Source organism: Agelaius tricolor, unplaced genomic scaffold (assembly GCF_023055355.1).
Source record: "Agelaius tricolor isolate 1412-34295 unplaced genomic scaffold, bAgeTri1.0.p SCAF_4, whole genome shotgun sequence".
Lineage (NCBI taxonomy): Eukaryota > Metazoa > Chordata > Aves > Passeriformes > Icteridae > Agelaius > Agelaius tricolor.
In genome coordinates this window covers 11,146,188-11,163,169 of record NW_027269264.1, presented here as the reverse complement: position 1 = coordinate 11,163,169, position 16,982 = coordinate 11,146,188, and the positions used below count along the sequence as shown (strand labels likewise).

Sequence of the window (16,982 nt, the reverse complement as noted above, 5' to 3'; positions counted from 1 at the left end):
ATGTGTACAGGAACAGGCCAGCAGTTTGTTTTACCAGCTCCAAGTCAGAAATGGACACAGGTCCAGAGAAAGATCTGCAATCTCCACCCCTTCCCTCTAAGTGCTTGCTCTGAATCACCCTCTAGCCTGAACAGTTTGCTTTTCTGTTTTCTGTTTTCAAAAGAGTCAGCCCTTGGGCAACAAAGTAGAAATGGAAATCGCAAATATATTGGAAAAGAACACCTCCCTACTGAAATTCGGGTACCATTTCACTCAGCAAGGTCCCCGGCTTCGCGCCTCCAATGCCATGATGAGTAACAACGACCTGGGTGAGTCAAGCTGGCCGAAAGCTGAGAAGCATGGGAGGGTCCTGCAGGCAATTCCTGGTGGGATTAGGGCAGAACTGCTCATACTGAAGGTGCATATGAATTAGAATGTGCCTCTTGAAGGGCCTGATGGTGCTTTGCCCCTCAAGGAGGAGGGCAGCCTTCACCAGCTGGTTTCTTACTGCAGCTGCTGTCAGCCAGGCAGTGTTTTTTGCAGTTACAGTGGGTATTGTTGGGAAAGAGCAAGGGCTGCTGATGTGGTTCAGTAGGGCTTGTGATACAGCGTGTGGCACATGGGCTACGAGCTTCTAGCATTTGTGATTCCTGCCAACTGCTTGTCTTCCTCCAGCTTCATTCCCACTTTAACAAGGAGATGAAAAATAATATAGTTGAACTTTGACAGCAGTTAAAGTTTGGCCCATCCCCCTCAGCAAAACCAACTGGAACTGCTTCTAGGGATATGTGGGAAGCCACATTGCTTTGAGTTATCTGTGTACCCTCAATGAAGTGATTAGACATGCTTGTGAAGCAAAATGTGGGCAAGTCTGCAAACTGCCCTTTCAGCCAAAGCACGTGGCAGAGCCTTTCCATTGCTTGGCTACAAGCTGCTGTAGAGCACTGGAAACCAGGCCAGCAGTGCTGAATGCAGCTAACACCCACCACGCTGTACACAGCAGCTGTCATATCAGGTAGATGATAAATTTGTTGTGTTTTAAAAACAAATGGAAAAAATCAATCATGCTTCAGCTGGTACTCTGCTCCTAAGAAGCACAGCCAAGCTATGTGCCAGTTCTTCAAGGATCATACAAAGTACTCAGTACCTGGTCACTCCAGCACTGCACTGGGAAAGGCTTGCTATTTTCTGTCCTTTGGAACAGAGCATGATTTTTAATGACTCTGCAGCACCTGGAATGCAAAATAATCAGCTCGAAGATTTACAATCTAGTATTTTGATTGTTCCTGCTGTTAACAGGACAAATTCAGGACTTGTCTTCCATGTAAGAGTTGTGTATTTTACCTCCTTGGCCACTAAGATCTGGATTTTTTGTCTAATTTGGTTCTTGTTTGCAGCTCGTATTCATCAGTCTGATGGTCTCTGGCAGTAGCATCTCAGCTGTACACCTGGACAATGTATAAGTAAAAAAAATCCTTTATTTTCCTCCCTGTCATCAATAGCTCTCTGCTTGTGCTCCACTCCAGTGCTCTTGCCTATCAAGTGATGCTACCAGAACATGGTTTTGGTCTCATACCTTCTCTTCCCTAAGATGCTGGGTGTGAACCGACTGTGAAGGCTTTTATGTTCATCTTCATCAGCTAACTTCTGCATCCTCCTTACATTCTGGGGTTTTTTTTCTACACCTTTCTTGGAGAGTCACGAGTGTAGGTGTCCAGAGGTCTAAATCAACTTTTGGCTATGTTAACCATGATCAGAGGACTGGAGCCCAATGGCTTAGGATAAGAAGGGATTTTTAAATTTTTTTTTAATTGAAAAAGCAGATTGTTAATTTGAAAAATCAGCAAAGGAAAAACTGTGACATCTGTTTCCTGCTGTCTTTCCATCAGTCAGATGATGAACTGGCTGAAGTCCAATTACAAAGACAAACTGCGAAATATAATTAACTACAAAATAAGGGAGGTAAGGCTGAAAGTAGCTGCTGGCCTTAAAAGTGCATAGGGAGAAAAACCTCATCTTCCTTGACTTTACTGTGTAAGTCCTGCCTGCTGCTTAAGGCAGGAATTCAGAAGCTGATGCTGTCCTGTTTCTTTCCTGGCAGAAAGTACATCTTTCAGCTCCTTTCTGTGGCTGTTAGGGCAAGCCTGCCATCCACATTAGCCCGCTGCCATGACTGACTCCTCTTTCTCTTCTTTTTCAGTGAGGAAGAGAAGACTTGCAGAGGTGAATGGGCCTATATTTCCCAAGTGCAGAACTGGAGTGTAGTTCCTGGCTATGGAGGTCATTCCCAGTGATCTGTGCTACACTGTGGAAATCTAAAGGCAATAAGTGCCTTGACAGAGTATTTGTGGTGCCTCTGTTCTGTTTTATGCACTAACAGTTGAAACAAAATAGTGGCTGTAGTTTTTATGAAGATCTTATCCAGTAGGACTGTTGATGTTTTCTGTAGAGTTGGAAACTATTCGAGCCAACTTGTCAATTTCATGCAACCTCAGCTTAGAGTACAATCCAGTGTTAAAGGGGATTAATTTTTCTATAAAATTCCTGCACGGTGTTTCGTAGTTAGGATGTGGATGCATGAATGAATGATAAAATTGTTTCACACAAATTATAGAAGTATTAAAAAAATACTTTATTTTATTTTATTTTTCAAAGTTGATCTCAAGTAACTACAGAGGAATAACTAGTTTAACAAGCACTTCTAACATCTGGGGACATGGCTAATTTCAAGAATTGTGAGTTACAATTTTTTTCCAACATTTACTGAATCATGTGAGATGCTGTGTCAAATGCATCCCAGTGTTTCTTACAAAAAAACTGATCTCCACCCCCAACTAAATGGAATTTAAGGCCACCAAATATAAAACAGAGTCTCAAAAATCAAGTGGTTTAGATGGGTGAATATCCTTCAATTCCATGCACATGTGAAGACAACACTTAATCTTAGAGATGGCCAAACTAATCAGCAAATGACAACCTTCTCTTCTATTCCTCACTCCCTTCAGTTTCCTAGTGCTAAAAGTGTTTGTCCAGATACTCACTGCACACAGGTCACATTCTCTCCCTTTGCTGTTTTGCCTGGATGACCATGTCCATTAACTAAATTTTGTTCTGCTAGGAATTATTTCTCTTACTGCTGTCCCTTATGTCCACATAAATGCAAGAATAAATGCTGTGCCCTAAAAAAGCCGTGAAGTGAAATACCCCAAATCTGAACTTAAACGATGCATGATCTCACAGCTATCAGTGTACACTCATCATTCAGCCTGGGAGGAATTCCCCACAGGTTTGTGGATCTCCCAGACCTGCAACAGACTCGACCCAGCACATCCAAAACTCCCACTGTTAATGTGGGTGGGATCCTGCTCAGTAAGAAGTCTCCATGGAAGAAGCACTGCTGTACTGAAACCTTAATCTTGGGCAGATGACACATCCTGGAAAATGCTCTCTCTTGCTAAAAATCTGCCTTTAAATGTCTGTTAGAGTGAAGTTTTTCAGCCTTTTACATACGTTCTGGCAAAAGTCCCAGAGATTTCTCCAGAGCTTGTGCACAAACACTGCTGATGATTTAGCTCTGACCAGCGAAACAGAGGAACACTGTTCAGCAATGTGGGAAAAATACTTGTTGCTCTCCAAATCTTAATAAATGTGCCCGTGGTGTCATATAAAACACTTCACCATAGCTTGTTTCCCCACTGTGCAAGTTCTGTATCAGAAAATGAATGCGGAATAAAAATGCTTGAAAACATATTAAAATGAAAAAAACTGGCAGACTTAAAACTTCTGTGTGCACTGTGAAGACTTTGAAATGACCAACTGAATCATCAAATTAGAGCCACGCAATTTTAGCCAAGCCATGTACTTGGATTTGCATGACACAGGCTCAGCTCTTCCCTTGGTTTCTGAAGATAAATTAATCTTATCCTGGAAAGCCCTGGTGGTACTAAGAAGCACAGACATGCAAGGAGACTAATCTCTTAGATTAAGGGAGAGACCAGGGAGCACTACCACACGGACACTGCTACAGCCCTTAACAAAAAAAAGATAAGAACTTTGTCCTGTGTTTCACTGTAGCAGCATGCACATTAACCTTGCAGCCCAAAGGTCTATTAAGCTGTCAGGATCATCCCAGGTTCCTTGGCTGATCCTCACAGAGCTGTTTTGCTGCAGGAAGCATCTGACAGTTGAGGGTGGTGCAGCAAAGACAGGCAGTGCTGAGGCATCAGGCTGTGTGTGAAAAGCTGTAAGCTGTGCAGCAATGGAGCTACAAAATGGTGATACTTAGGAGCGAATGTATCCCTGTTTGCAAATCTGGCCCAGCAGCTCCCTGGGAAAAGGGAGGAAAAGCCATCTGGTGACTGCAGCATCTGGCAGTCACAGCCCATCCTGCTGAAAACTCTTCCCTCTCCTGGAGCACACGTGCCTTCTCTCAGGCATTACCACTGGATGCCAACACATAGCTTTTCACATGGCAAGTCCTTATTTGTATTAATCTGACAAAACAAACCAGAAAACAGGACAGATAGCCCCTTACTTGCAAGAAGCAGGCTAAAACGGTTTCTTATCCCCTTCTCTGCTCCCTGCAGCAGAGAGAACATGGCTTTTTGGGACTCCATCTGTACATCTCAAATCCTTCTCCTCCCTTACCTTAGTGCAGCAAGGACAAGGAGAGGCCTCATGGCTCCCCTCTGCCTTTGAGGTAGACTCTCCAGCTGCAAGGAGCTCTCAGAATTGTACCTTGTAGCCAGGTCTACCATGTGGCAGACTAGCTAGTTTCAGTGTTTATCTCTGCAGAATTAAGCACCTCCAACATAGTATGTGAAGTGTATTTGTGCAGTACTTAAAAAATTACATTGGAAGCACTAAAAGTTATTTATCATAGACGCTTCAGAAATTTACATACAAAATAAAGTTGTTGCCATCCTGTACTGGTAAGTGATACAGAAACAACATTACAAATGGATTACAGTGTTCCAGACCTGCTGATAGTCTGAATTACAAAATTGTGTTCTTTTTAGCTGAACACAGGAAGATCATGGGGCACTCCCCATCAGTGCTTTAGACCAGACCTGCAAGTAGAGCTTGCATGTTCCTTCACAAATACTCCAGTCCTCAAAACCACAGAGGTTAAGCAGCCAGCAGGGACTGGGAAGCCAGGGAGACATTGGCACTGCTCAGACTCCTGCTGAAGGTGTCTACTGATGGGAATTACCTAATTTCTTCTCAAGGATGGGTTGTTCACAGGTTTACTATTAAATACTATCCTAGAAAGATTGCCAAAGCTCCTAAGCTCCAGAAACAAAGCAAAGGAGCTTTTGCCTTGTTAATGGAATTGTCATGAGGACAGCTGGTAAACCATTGATTTCATGGTAGCAATACTGGAAGCAAGAAGAAATATTTGTCATGGCTTTAATGGAACCAATGCCCATGTATTTAATTTGCTAGTCAAGCCAACAATGAGGCCTTGCTGAATTAATAGCACCATGGGAGAAAGGTACAATCTCTATGAAAATAACATAGCCCTGTCATTAAGCAACTGCAGAAACCTAAGAAACTATTTTCTTGCTTTTAAAAACATTTGCCAGTTAAAAACCCCAAACCTAGGGACTTTGATATCCTAATGACTTACTGTTCCCAGAATGACAGTAAATTTCAAAGACATTTTTCAGTCAAGACACATCTTCCATGCTATTAATAAATCCTTTCTGTACATTCTACAGCATCAAGCACACAATACAGCACATGGAGCAGTATTTTAAGCTCATCTGCTGTAGGTCCCTTAAAAGACAATTTCTCCACTAACAAGTGCTGGAAATTGCATAAACATCTTGCAGCTTTTAAAAAACCCAACTTGTGTTTAAAAAGCACAGATGCTTCCCAGAACTTGAATTATTTAACCTGGATAAAGGATCTTGCAGTCTTTTCATAGCTGTTGCTGACATTTATGCAGACATGCATCACTTCCAGTGCCATGATGCTGGTAGTTTGACAGTCTCAATGCTCCCCTCTTTGTGTGCTTGTTTCAACATGCTTCAAGCTGTTTTTTTAGTGCAAGCAGAGCTGAGCCCTGCCTATTTCATACACTGACAAGCTGAAGGGAAAAAACAGTTCCCAGGGAGACTGAGCACTGGAAAGAAGATTAGGTTTGCTGTTCATCCTACAGGTCACACAAGTATGGCTAGGCAAACAGTGTCTCTGGGCCTTTGCTCCAGCTCCTTATGCTGCCTTCGGCCAGTTTTACAGGAGTTAAGCCAGTATTTTCAGGTAACATTACCTTGCTTCTCACTGCTATAAAGCAAGAGATGCAGGTCGATGGTGTGCATGTGGACTATATCTTCAAGATCTTATTTGGTCATATACCCACACCAAACTGATAAATCTGCTGTTTGTACACCTTACTACAAGCTACTGAAGCAGATGCATGATCCTTGGAGAGGTCAGACAGGTTGATCTCCATGCAGGAAGAAAAAAATGGAATTGTTCTTAAATTCCTTCAGTTTCTTTTGAACTGTGAGCAGCTCTGTCACACTGCAGATACTCTGCTTCAAAATCCCCATGGTAAAGGCCACACTACAAGACTGTACCCAGAGAGAGGAATCCTGTAGTGCTGGTCATGAATTGGGCACTCTGGTAATTTATGGGCAAGTAATGGATGGTTTTCAGGGCATATTCTATGTTTAAAGGCAGCATATGAACAAGACTTTCCAAGCTGATTTATCTTCATAATTTCCCAACCTAACTGGTTAATGGATAGAGATCTGGTTACAGAAGCCCTTTACAAGAGCACGTGCCAGATTAACCAATGAAACAGCTTAATCTTTTCCTGTGTCCAGCATCCTTGGTGAGACAGGTTCAATGGGCACCCTTGGCCGTCTCCTTGTACATTCACACTCCTCCTTAAGTATCTGTCCTGAAGCCCTTGAAGTCACCTTGAGCTCCTTCTCTTGACAAACAGGACAGCAAGCTGTAAGACCTTTGTTGCAACAACTTGGACATGTCAGGACAAGCTGCCGGCAGTGCTGACTGGAACAAAGTTTATACTGGTCCCACAGCACCCCACAGTATCTGCATGCTGGAGGGAGGAGGAAAAGAAAAAGTTAACACCCATACTGCTCTGGCTGCTCCCTTGCAGAGGGCTTGCCAAGGCACCATGGGGCTGCCAACTCTCATTTAAGTGGCTATTGTCTTGCAGGTTTTTAATTCCTGTTTAGCTTGATCTTCTAGAATCTAGTTCATTTTAGAACATCTTTTTTGACACACTTAAGACAGGTTTCCCTCTGGAAAAGAAGGGAGTAGCTCACTAGTGCTTTCTCTAGTTCTGAATAGACAGATATAGAGATTCTTACTGACAAGAGAAGAAGAAAGACATGCAGGTGGCAACTAAGCCAGTATGCAGGAAAGTCACCTGCAGAGGAAGGGGATGCCATGGAACTTCCTTCCATCTATAAATAATGGCTTGTGCAGACAGGGTGCCATTTGCAGTCCTGGTAGAGTCCTTCCAGAACATTATGGGTTTTAACTCTTTAACTGAAAGCTACAGCCCAGTTTTAGCTGTACCAAGAAGGTGCATATCACAGCACTTCCCCTTGAGACTTCCGTAGGGATGGCTGTGATGTATCCAGAGTATGTTCTGTTTCCATACCAAGTCAGGCCCCTTCAAGATGTATAGAGTAAATGCAGAGGAGGAATGGGAGGTTATGCTCGAAAAGTTACCAACTCAGAAAAAAAACCAGCACTGCTTCCTTAAAAAAAGGGCTGGAGCCAAATTCCAGCTACTTGTATCTGGCAACTGACAGCAAAATAAGAGATTACTTAATTTGCAGTAATTGAAGAGCAATCCCAGCCAGAAGATCAGGCAATGGTTTCAACAGCTTCAACTAGAGGCCACTGAAATTCCATGGGATATAAAATTTCTTAAACGTGAAAATAACAAATTGCTACAGAGCATAGGTGCCACTAGTCTCTCAATACCTGGCAGTCTTTGTTGATATTCTATGAGACTGCTGAAGTAGAGGACTCCTGGTAGCAGGAGAACTATTTAAGACTTTGGTCACATGGCCAACCCCAGTCTACTCAGCACTGTGGGCAGCCAGGTGGTAACAATGGCTGTAGTGCTGGACATATGTCTCCATAGGTGCAGATGGCTCATAACAGAGCTGATCTGCAGGGGATATTTCCTTCTACTGCTCCAGTTTTAGTGAACTCTTGTTAGTGACCCCTTTTCCTCTCATTTCTGTTTTACATGTTAAAGCATATGTAAAGCACATGTACAGGTTTACATCTAGTGTTGACAGTCATCACGAGAAGAGACAGCACTATGAGATCAAACCAAGTATGAGGAAGAACTACACAGGCCAGTTTGCCTGTCCCTATCCTGCACACCTCTGGAAATGATTGCAATAGCTTCCCAGCCTTCTGCACTTACATTATCTAGTCCTACCTGAGATGATATCTTCATTGGAACAAATGGCGTAACGATCATCAAATACAAACAGCTTCCCCCTGTAGAATCCATCTGGAAACTCTTCTAGGTACTTGTGAATTCCACCTTTTAGCTGGTAAACCTCTCTGCACACTGCCTGTTTAAAGCATATTAGCAGAAAAACTGAAGGAGACCACAGCAGTGGTGGTGTGCCAGAGTTCCCAAAGCAAATGCCGTAAATGCCAGGGGTCAGTGAGAAGCAGCAGCCTCTCAGTGACCATCAGACGGCACCACATGCAGCCACAGCTCTAGGCAGCGCCACCAGGGAGTACGGGGCAGCTCCACAATGCTGTCTTGCTGGAATGAACCCAACTCTTCATTTAATGTTACATTCAAAAGAAGCTGGTAGCCTCCTCACTTGAGGAAGGTCTGCTGTATCACAGATCAAATGCTTTTCAATCTCCATGAACTGCTGCTTTTTATTCAGTATTTATTTAGTTAACGGTTAGTAGAAGCAGAATTTCGCAGGGCTCACATCGATGCAGCTGAAAAAAGAACCCCAAGGTTTGAATCTCTGGAGAGCCTTTGTGTTCTGTTTCCTTGATCCTTGAGAGAAGGATCCAGGAGAAGAGTGGGATGGAAATTTTAGAACACAATTAGAACATTGCACTGTGCTGGATTTAGTTCTGGGAAAAGCACTGACTGGCTAATTTTCACCACTGTGAGATGCTCAAGCTGTGCAGTAATGACCACAGAGCATAACCTAGACAGTCTGTGGAAAAACTGCAGAGTATTTTCAAGCCCTCCTAAAACAGTCCTACAATTATCTCTTCTCAGGAAATGGGTTATATAATTATTTTCACTGCTGTGACACTAGTCCACACAGGTCATAGTGAGACACACTCAACTATCCAGGTCCTTGACTGACAGTGTGAGACAAGCACATGTCAGGCATTTATCTCCCCACCTGAGCATTCTGCAGTTTGCGTGCAGTAAAAATTCACCAGCAAGACAAAAGACAGGTGCCCTTAAAGCAGCCCCAACACCCCAACACCTGTGCCCTCAGAATGACATCTTACCTTGCTCCTGAGGTAAGCAGAGCCTCTTTCACAGCGAATCCCTCCTGTGCAGTACATTAGGACACGCTTGTCTTTAAAAAGCTCCAGGTTTTCATCTACGTAGCTAGGAAAATAGCTGAACTTCCTGATATCTGGAGCCAGACAGCCCTGGAAATGTCCCTGCAATTATAACAGATGGCCATGCAACTGGTTACAAGCACTGGTAGGGTCTGTGCCTCAAACCAGAAGAAGTAACAAATTTTTGGGCTGGAATATTCAGCTCACTGCAGCTGCTTTAGGTAGCTCCTCAGCTGCATTTATGCATCAAAACATATGTTAAAATCTGTAGGAGGATTCTGGACACAGCAAGTCTCCTCATCAAAAGAAGAGAGAGCTAAGTTGAACTTTCAGCGAGAGGACAAACCACAACAGTGCATGAGGGGTGGTGGTTGTGACAGCAGGATGCCCCTTTCTTTTTGACCAATGGGACAAGACAAAAATTGCAAAAATACATCCCTATAAATTATGCTACTTCAAACATTCATTTTCATATTGTATGGACCTCTTTGCTTTCTTTCTGCCCCACACTGTATTAAGCACTTGGCCAGGCAGGCTCCATCCTGAGTTGCTGGGCAGGTCCTCTACTGCTTGTATCTAATATTCATTACTAAACTGCACTCTGTACACATTACAGTCAATCTGGAGTATGTAATCTCTTCTACAGAAAGGTACAACCTCACAATCATAAAATACTTCACCCCAGCACCTGAAAAGCAGGCAAGCAGCACTTACTATTTTACTTTCATAGAAGTTCCTACAGTCCAGCAAGATGGTATCACTTTGTCCTTGGGTGGCCTGAGACAAATACTGTTCTACTTCTCTATGAAATTCCTGAGGGGATAAATGGATTCCTTTAACAAAACAAAACAAACAAACAAAAAAGGAGAAAAAAAAGGGGGGGGGGGGGGAGGGAAGATAAGTGAGAAGCAGAACTATGAAACAATGTCACAAATGAGATCACTGATCCAGATTCTCCTCAGATTTCCAAACAAAACTTTTTTTGTGATTATTCACAGACTTTTCATCCCAACTCAATCAGCCAAGTTTATCCATGTTTGGCTTTCTACTGGCAAATGAAAATTCTTCTGTTGCTCCCTACAAAGGAAGAAGCACCAGACAGCTACTCATCTCTATGATCTTTTGTTTTGTCATCCCCCTGGCTACTCTTACAGCTGTAGAAAAGGAAGTGACATGTGCCACTTCTCTTTGCTCATATGTCATTACATTTCGAGGTGCAGAAATGCAATTTTTAATAAACTCTTCTTGATAACAATAGAAAATGTCCATAAACATGTATTACTTTCAGCACAACTTCAATTTACATAAAGTTTCTCAATTTTCAGGGCTTAGGACTCTTAATCCACTGAAAAACTAAAAAGCTCAACCAGCAAAATCCTTTACTTTATTAAAAAACACCCCTACAAGCAGCCTGCCAGAGTAATAGGAACCATCTCCATGAAATGCTGCAAAAAGAGCAGGAAAAAGGACAAAAAAGGAAAGAAATAGCCAAACACACAGCCACAAACCACTAAAAAATGGGAACAAAAAATAATCCTCTTCCAAATCCAGAAAAAGATGCTGTAGAAGTTTGGCACCAACAAAACCTCTTGGTGGAAAAAAAGCCCAAAGCTGCTCTGTTAATTGCTATTTGCTGTGCTCCTCTTACCACCTATGTAAGCATCCTTAAAGCAAATCCACAGCCATGAACACCTTATCAGGCGTAATCCACACTAAGCAGCTACAGTTAGCACAAAGCAAATGCAGCCAGATGGAGTTCATGCAGAACTTGGATCTGCTCAGTCCAAAAGGCAGGAGCATGGCTGTTGGCGACAAAACCAATGAAGCCAAGTCAGCAGTCCCTACTGCTCCATGTCATTGGAACTCTCCCACAAAACCTGAAGTTAATTCTGAGGTTTTCTGAGGCAGCTATACACTTGGCTAGCCAAAATCTAGGCCAGCAAATTCTCTGCACCAGTAGCTTTTGACTACCAGTAAGATATCAATTTCTGTATCTATTTCTCCTGTGTCCTGGTGATTGTGCAAAGGTAAGTATTTTTGATGAAGGATTTTACTCCTCACTCATCTCTCACCTGGGTGAGAGGCTTTATTTTTTTTAATTACATAAACTTACCAGTTTCCTTATAAGAGACTATTTTTGGATCAATGCCCATAGGTACAATTTCTTTGAAAACTCCAACTCGAAGGTCTGGGAAACAGTGAGCTCCTCCTGCACTGCTCTAGGAAATCAAACACGAAAAAACAATTCACCAAAATTTTCCAGGTATCAAAATTAAAATTACCCATTCACTTAAATTCTACAGATCATTAGAATATGAAAATAGCTTTGTGGCTGAAGGAAAGAAGTGTCTTTCCTGCTGAAATCCACACTCTAAATCCTGAAGTTTAGGCAGTGGACCCCTGACATCACCTGGAAGTCTCAGGCCCAATGACTGCAGGTGAGACAGACAGCATTGGTTGGAAGTGCAGGGATCCAGACCAAACCTTAGTCAGCAACATGTTACTAGCACTTATTGTGAGAAAGTTGAGGCCCCAACAAAAACATGCTGATCCTGGCAGGAATATTAAATAGTGTCCTCCAGTAATGGATCCTGTTACCACATGCAGGCCCTGCAGTTCTCTTCATCCCTCTGGCAGAGGACACAAGCAGAGCTGTGCCTGCAGTCGTGCTGTGTGTGAGGGGAGCTGCAGTGTTCACGCATGTGACGGACATGTATGGGAGGTCAGCCAGGCACAAGATTTCTTAACAGTGGAGGCTGGCACCTCCCTCTCCCCTCAAACTCAAGTGTGGGATTTCTCCTTCAGAAGTCCTGGTACCACCTTTATTGGTAGGCACCCCCATTGCAGGCTACAGGGAGTGAGACTTTCTGCAGGGCTGAGCCTCAAACATGGCTTAGGCATCATCAAGTAAATAAACACTCAAGGAAAAGTGCAGCTGTGCTCCAACTATTACGGAAATCAACCTGCAGGAACTGTAGTGGCCACTGGGTATGTTTATAGCCCCAAGCATGGCTGTCACTCCTCCATCCCATGTCTTCATGGCACAGCAACCTGAAAGCCTCACTCACTTGGGCATAGAACATTCAGGAGGAACTGTGAGACAGCAAACAAGAGCATTCCACTAATGCATGAACACTGACGCCCAGAGAGATCATGCAAGGTTGAAGGTTTTGCCAAGGTCTGGGTAAATTTCCATCCTTGTTTTTTTTTGTATCTACATATGACTGTAACTAACACAACTCCTCTTGAAATTCAGCCAAGCATAACAGACACTTTTAAACCTAAGACTGAATCATCACTACAGCTCAGCATGCAATTTGAGTTTTGCAAATTTCACTAACTCCTTTGATCTAGTTGTTTATGAAAAAATAATAGCATTCCCTGAAAATAAAACTGTGTGGAGAAGAGCTGCTGCTTAAGCAGCAGCTTTCCTTCCTTCCAGAGAAACCAGAACCAAGTCTTTGGCTGTGTTTGGCAGCCAAAGACTACCAAAATGCCATACAGTGCACCAGCCACTGCTGCCCTCATCATCTGAGGACAGCAATCAGTACATATGCTCCAGCCAGGCACTAAGTGGAGTAGGAAGAAACCTCTTGACAGTCCCTGTGTGTTTTCTCTGGAAGATACCCGATCCATGGAACTGACAGTGCACCTATTTGGACACCAAAACTTTCATGAACCTTAGCCAGTAGTACTGCTTCCAGTCAAAGCAGGGTGAAGAGGACAGTGTGCAAACACTTTGCTAGGCTAAGTGTATGTCACGATGCTTGCCCAGTCTGGAGTAAATGCTTGCTGCAGAATGGTGGGGCTTAGGCACACTCCCTCACTCGCCCGTACTGGGGGGCTTAGCAGCTGCACCCAGAGCTGCCAAAGCTTGTAGCAGCTGCTAACACTGCCCATGGAAACTCCCAATTCTGGTAAAAACCAGCACAGATTATGGTTAAGATCCACCTACTCAGGTAAGTGGTGGGGGAGCAGAACTGCTATGGCAGAAGTAATACTAAGAAAGGGAAGAAAGGATCTACTTATTTCTTGAAAATTAGATTACCTGCATTAACAATGTCTATGTAAAAATTATTTTTTTCATACCTTGAAATCCTCTTGACACAAAATGTTTTTGAACAAAGGCTGGGAAAGCATAACTTTAACGTAGAGACTGGTAGCTACTTTGCTTCCACCAACTGTCCCATTAATTCCTTCTGAAGCAACTCGTACCTAGGAGGCAAGAGGAGAAGCTGGGGCTGAACCTTAGTTACAGCAAAAGAGATCACAGTGAAATCAGCAAAATATGACTGGGTGACAAAGGGCAGGCACAGGAGCATGTTCAGTAAAGAGACTACTGAATAGGGAAGGACAATATGGTTAGAACGAAGTTATATAAGGACAATAAACAGGAGAAAACCCCTCAACAATCCAGTAATCACTTCTCAGCCATTTTAAAAGAATCACATCAGGAGAGTCAGAGAAGTCCACTCAATAAACAGAGAAATGCTGTATAAACAGAGAAATTGCTGTCTGCAAATCCTGCAGTCAGCATTAGAATTCCCACTGGAAGTTGCCTCAGAAAGAACAATAGGCTTGTGCTGCATGACTCACACAGCTAAAAAAGAAAATGTGAATATGCATAACATCGTATCTAATATTAAATTTCAGGATGAGTCATTTTATCTCCAGCACTGACAAATGAACAAAAGCTCTGAATTGGGGATGGGAGGAAGGGGGAGAGACTGAATATAAGAAGCAAGGAAAAAACCAACTGATTGGAAAGATAAATGCTGTACCTGTCTTGGAGATAAAATGGAAAAAAAAAAGAAAAGTAACTTGAGCAAAACACCAACTACCAGCCAAGACAGCTGAGCAGAAAAAGAGGTGAATCCATGACGACACTTCACCCCCAGACCTGTGCTGATGCACCACTGGCAGAGAGCAAGAAGCTACTTAGGAAGACAAATCACAGATAAAAGGAGGCTCCTGCTCCACATTGCCCTCCTTCTCCCCACAGATATCCTAGGAACATCAGCTTTCTGAGGTAAAATGCACCTTCTCCCACAGCATCCACAGGCCAGCTACACAAGCAACTCATGTTGTTGGTCTAGCCTGCCAGGAGTGAAGAGAACAGACTGTGCGGGAAAGAGAACTGCAACATTATGGTGTGGTCTAAGGTGTTGGCTACTCTCACCTAATTCCTGACAGTATGGTTTACAGCTTGGTGTAGCCACTCTGTCTGGGAGCCCACTATGCACTGAGGAGGGAGTGCAGGTGACCAGTGAGTGGAGCAGGCCCAGACACATGCTATCCCTCCAGCTGCGTTGTGTCCTGCTGCACGTGCTCTTCAGCCCCAGGATGCACCCAGCCTGCTAATGCTAGCTGAGACACCTGCATGAGCTCCCTGCTGACACCGGTGATAAAGCCACTTTCATTGCCTTGCCTTTATCAAAAAATGCATCTTTATAGAAAACTGTGAATTTCTCATGTCAATATCCTTTCTGGTTGATGGCAGGAGTGATAAAAAGACTCATTTTCCTGTTTCCATGTGTAAAACTGATGGAAATGGGGTAACCCTTGCAAGGACAGGGTCTGCATTGTGTGCTGCTTGTGAGGTTCACTCAATGCCACACAGCCCATGGTTCCCTGCATCAAAAGGGATTTAAGATTATCTGTATTTCTTTTTCTTTGTTGTGATAGCTCTTAAAATAGAATTCTAAAAGATACCTTACCAAGTCTGAGTGCCTCTCTTAATGGGATCATAACAGACTAGCACTTTGTGGTGCAAAATGCAGCTGGTTCTCCACATAACTCATCATCCTGCACTAAATAAAGGTGTGGGGGTTTTTCCTTAAGAACAGAACCATTGCTTCAAACCTTACCTTGCCAGTGAGATGTAGATGCTGACACAAGGCCTTTTGCCAAGCACTGAGTTTCTCTGGCTCCCTCACCTCACAGTAACAGTAATAGAGAAGTACGTCTCCCACCTGGCTGCCCACAGCATGGCAAAGGTAAGGAAATAGAAAAAGAATGTTAACAAAGAAAAAATTACACTATTAGCAGTAATCATTCAGAAAGCAGACAATTTTATTTTGGCAGATGTGTAGAGAAAAAAAAAAAAAAACACCTCACTTCTAATTCTCGAGTCTAGTTACAAAGTGAACTTTGTACTCTCACTGCCTGTGGCCTACCATATGCTCTCCCCACACACAGAACACAAGAATTGCTGACTTTTGTGCACACAAGCAAGACATTAAATGCTCGCTTTGCCAAAATGGCACTTGAAAACTCAAGCACTTGAGCTGTTTGAATTTAAAAAGCCAAAGATTTTTGTGAGATTGCATGTTCCCACATTTTGTGCAGCACAAGCCGAACTCTGTCACAGTCAGAAATGCTTTTTGTGAACCTCCTCCATAACTAAGTGAGCCCTTCAGGAACCTGAATGAACAGCAGAAAGGAACCCGTGCAGAGCATATCCTGCTGTTCTGCCCTTCTCTGTTGTGGTCCTTCCTTGCAGATCCAAGCTGTGAAATAACACCCATAACAGGCCTGCTTTAACAATACAGGATGATATAGCTCGGATAGTTCTATCCACCATTAAAAACTGCAAGGGATCTAACACTTTATTATAAACGATACTCAGAGAATCTGAAGATCCAGAAGAATATTGGGGAAGACTCTTCCTGTACCTTAGAAGTGTCGCTTGACTGAATCTCATAAGAAGTACTACTGGCAGACGGTGACGTACAGCCAAGTACTCCGGGAGCTCCAGAGCGGCGAGGGGCTCCCTTACCTTGTCAGGTCCTCCTGGCTGACGTGGCTTGTGTCCGGGAGCGTCCAGGAGATCTCGGGGCTGCCGCAGGAGTGCCCGCTCGGCCGGGCCGCGCTGCCCGTGGGGCTGCCCGCGGCCTCCGCCGGGCCCGCGGCCTCCGCCGGCCCCGCGCCGAGCCCCGCCTGCCGCCCCACGTCCCCGGAATGGTGCAGAGCCACGTGCCTGTGGATGCCGGGCAGCTCCTCGAATGCCTGCCGGCAGCACCGCCACCGCACGCCCTCTCCGCCGCCGGGACACCGCGACGCGGCCGGCACCTCCTTGGCTTTGACGAACAGGGAAAAGGCCTAGAACGCACCGCGAGCGTCCGCGTTACCGAGGTTACAGCGCTGCCGGCCCCGGCCCCGCGCCCGGCCCCGGCCCGGCCCCGACCCACCTTCCTGCGGGCGGCCGCGCGCTGCTTCCTGCCCGCCGCGGCCCCCTCGGCGCTGCCCCGCGGCGAGCCCGGCCCGGGCGGCGCCGCCTCGCCCGGCACCATCTCCGCCTCTCCGCCGAGAAGCCCCTGCTCGCCTCCTCCTCCCCCTTCTTCGTGCCTGCCCCGGAAGGGCTCGGGTTCCTCAGGGAAGTGGGCGGGAGAGCCCGTGCCCGCCCCGGAAACAGCGCGGTCGCGGGCGGGGAGGCGGCGCACTTG

The 16,982-nt window shown here is 44.6% G+C and overlaps 2 protein-coding genes across 10 annotated transcripts in view; one reads left to right on the top strand and one right to left on the bottom strand.

The window, feature by feature from the left end:
- TMOD1 (tropomodulin 1) overlaps positions 1-2,619 on the top strand; it is a 25,881-nt gene extending 23,262 nt beyond the window's left edge. For 6 of the 9 annotated variants that reach the window (XM_071424560.1, XM_071424557.1, XM_071424559.1 and 3 more), the window contains 2 exons: positions 164-308; positions 2,180-2,619. In XM_071424560.1, the coding sequence (XP_071280661.1) occupies positions 164-308; positions 2,180-2,244 (210 nt within the window). In that variant the 3' untranslated portion in view covers positions 2,245-2,619. Of the gene's footprint in view, positions 1-163; positions 309-1,376; positions 1,942-2,179 lie in introns of all 9 variants that reach the window. The other 3 variants (XR_011678838.1, XM_071424563.1, XM_071424562.1) reach the window with 3 other exon arrangements.
- Positions 2,588-16,829, bottom strand: TSTD2 (thiosulfate sulfurtransferase like domain containing 2). The gene is made up of 9 exons (XM_071424555.1): positions 16,728-16,829; positions 16,316-16,638; positions 15,405-15,513; positions 13,627-13,752; positions 11,651-11,756; positions 10,252-10,370; positions 9,481-9,639; positions 8,420-8,558; positions 2,588-7,051 (listed from the first exon to the last, which is right to left on the bottom strand). Exons 1-9 carry the CDS (start codon positions 16,827-16,829, stop codon positions 6,792-6,794), a joined length of 1,443 nt encoding a protein of 480 aa, XP_071280656.1. The 3' UTR covers positions 2,588-6,791.
- Positions 16,830-16,982: the final 153 nt, after the last annotated feature.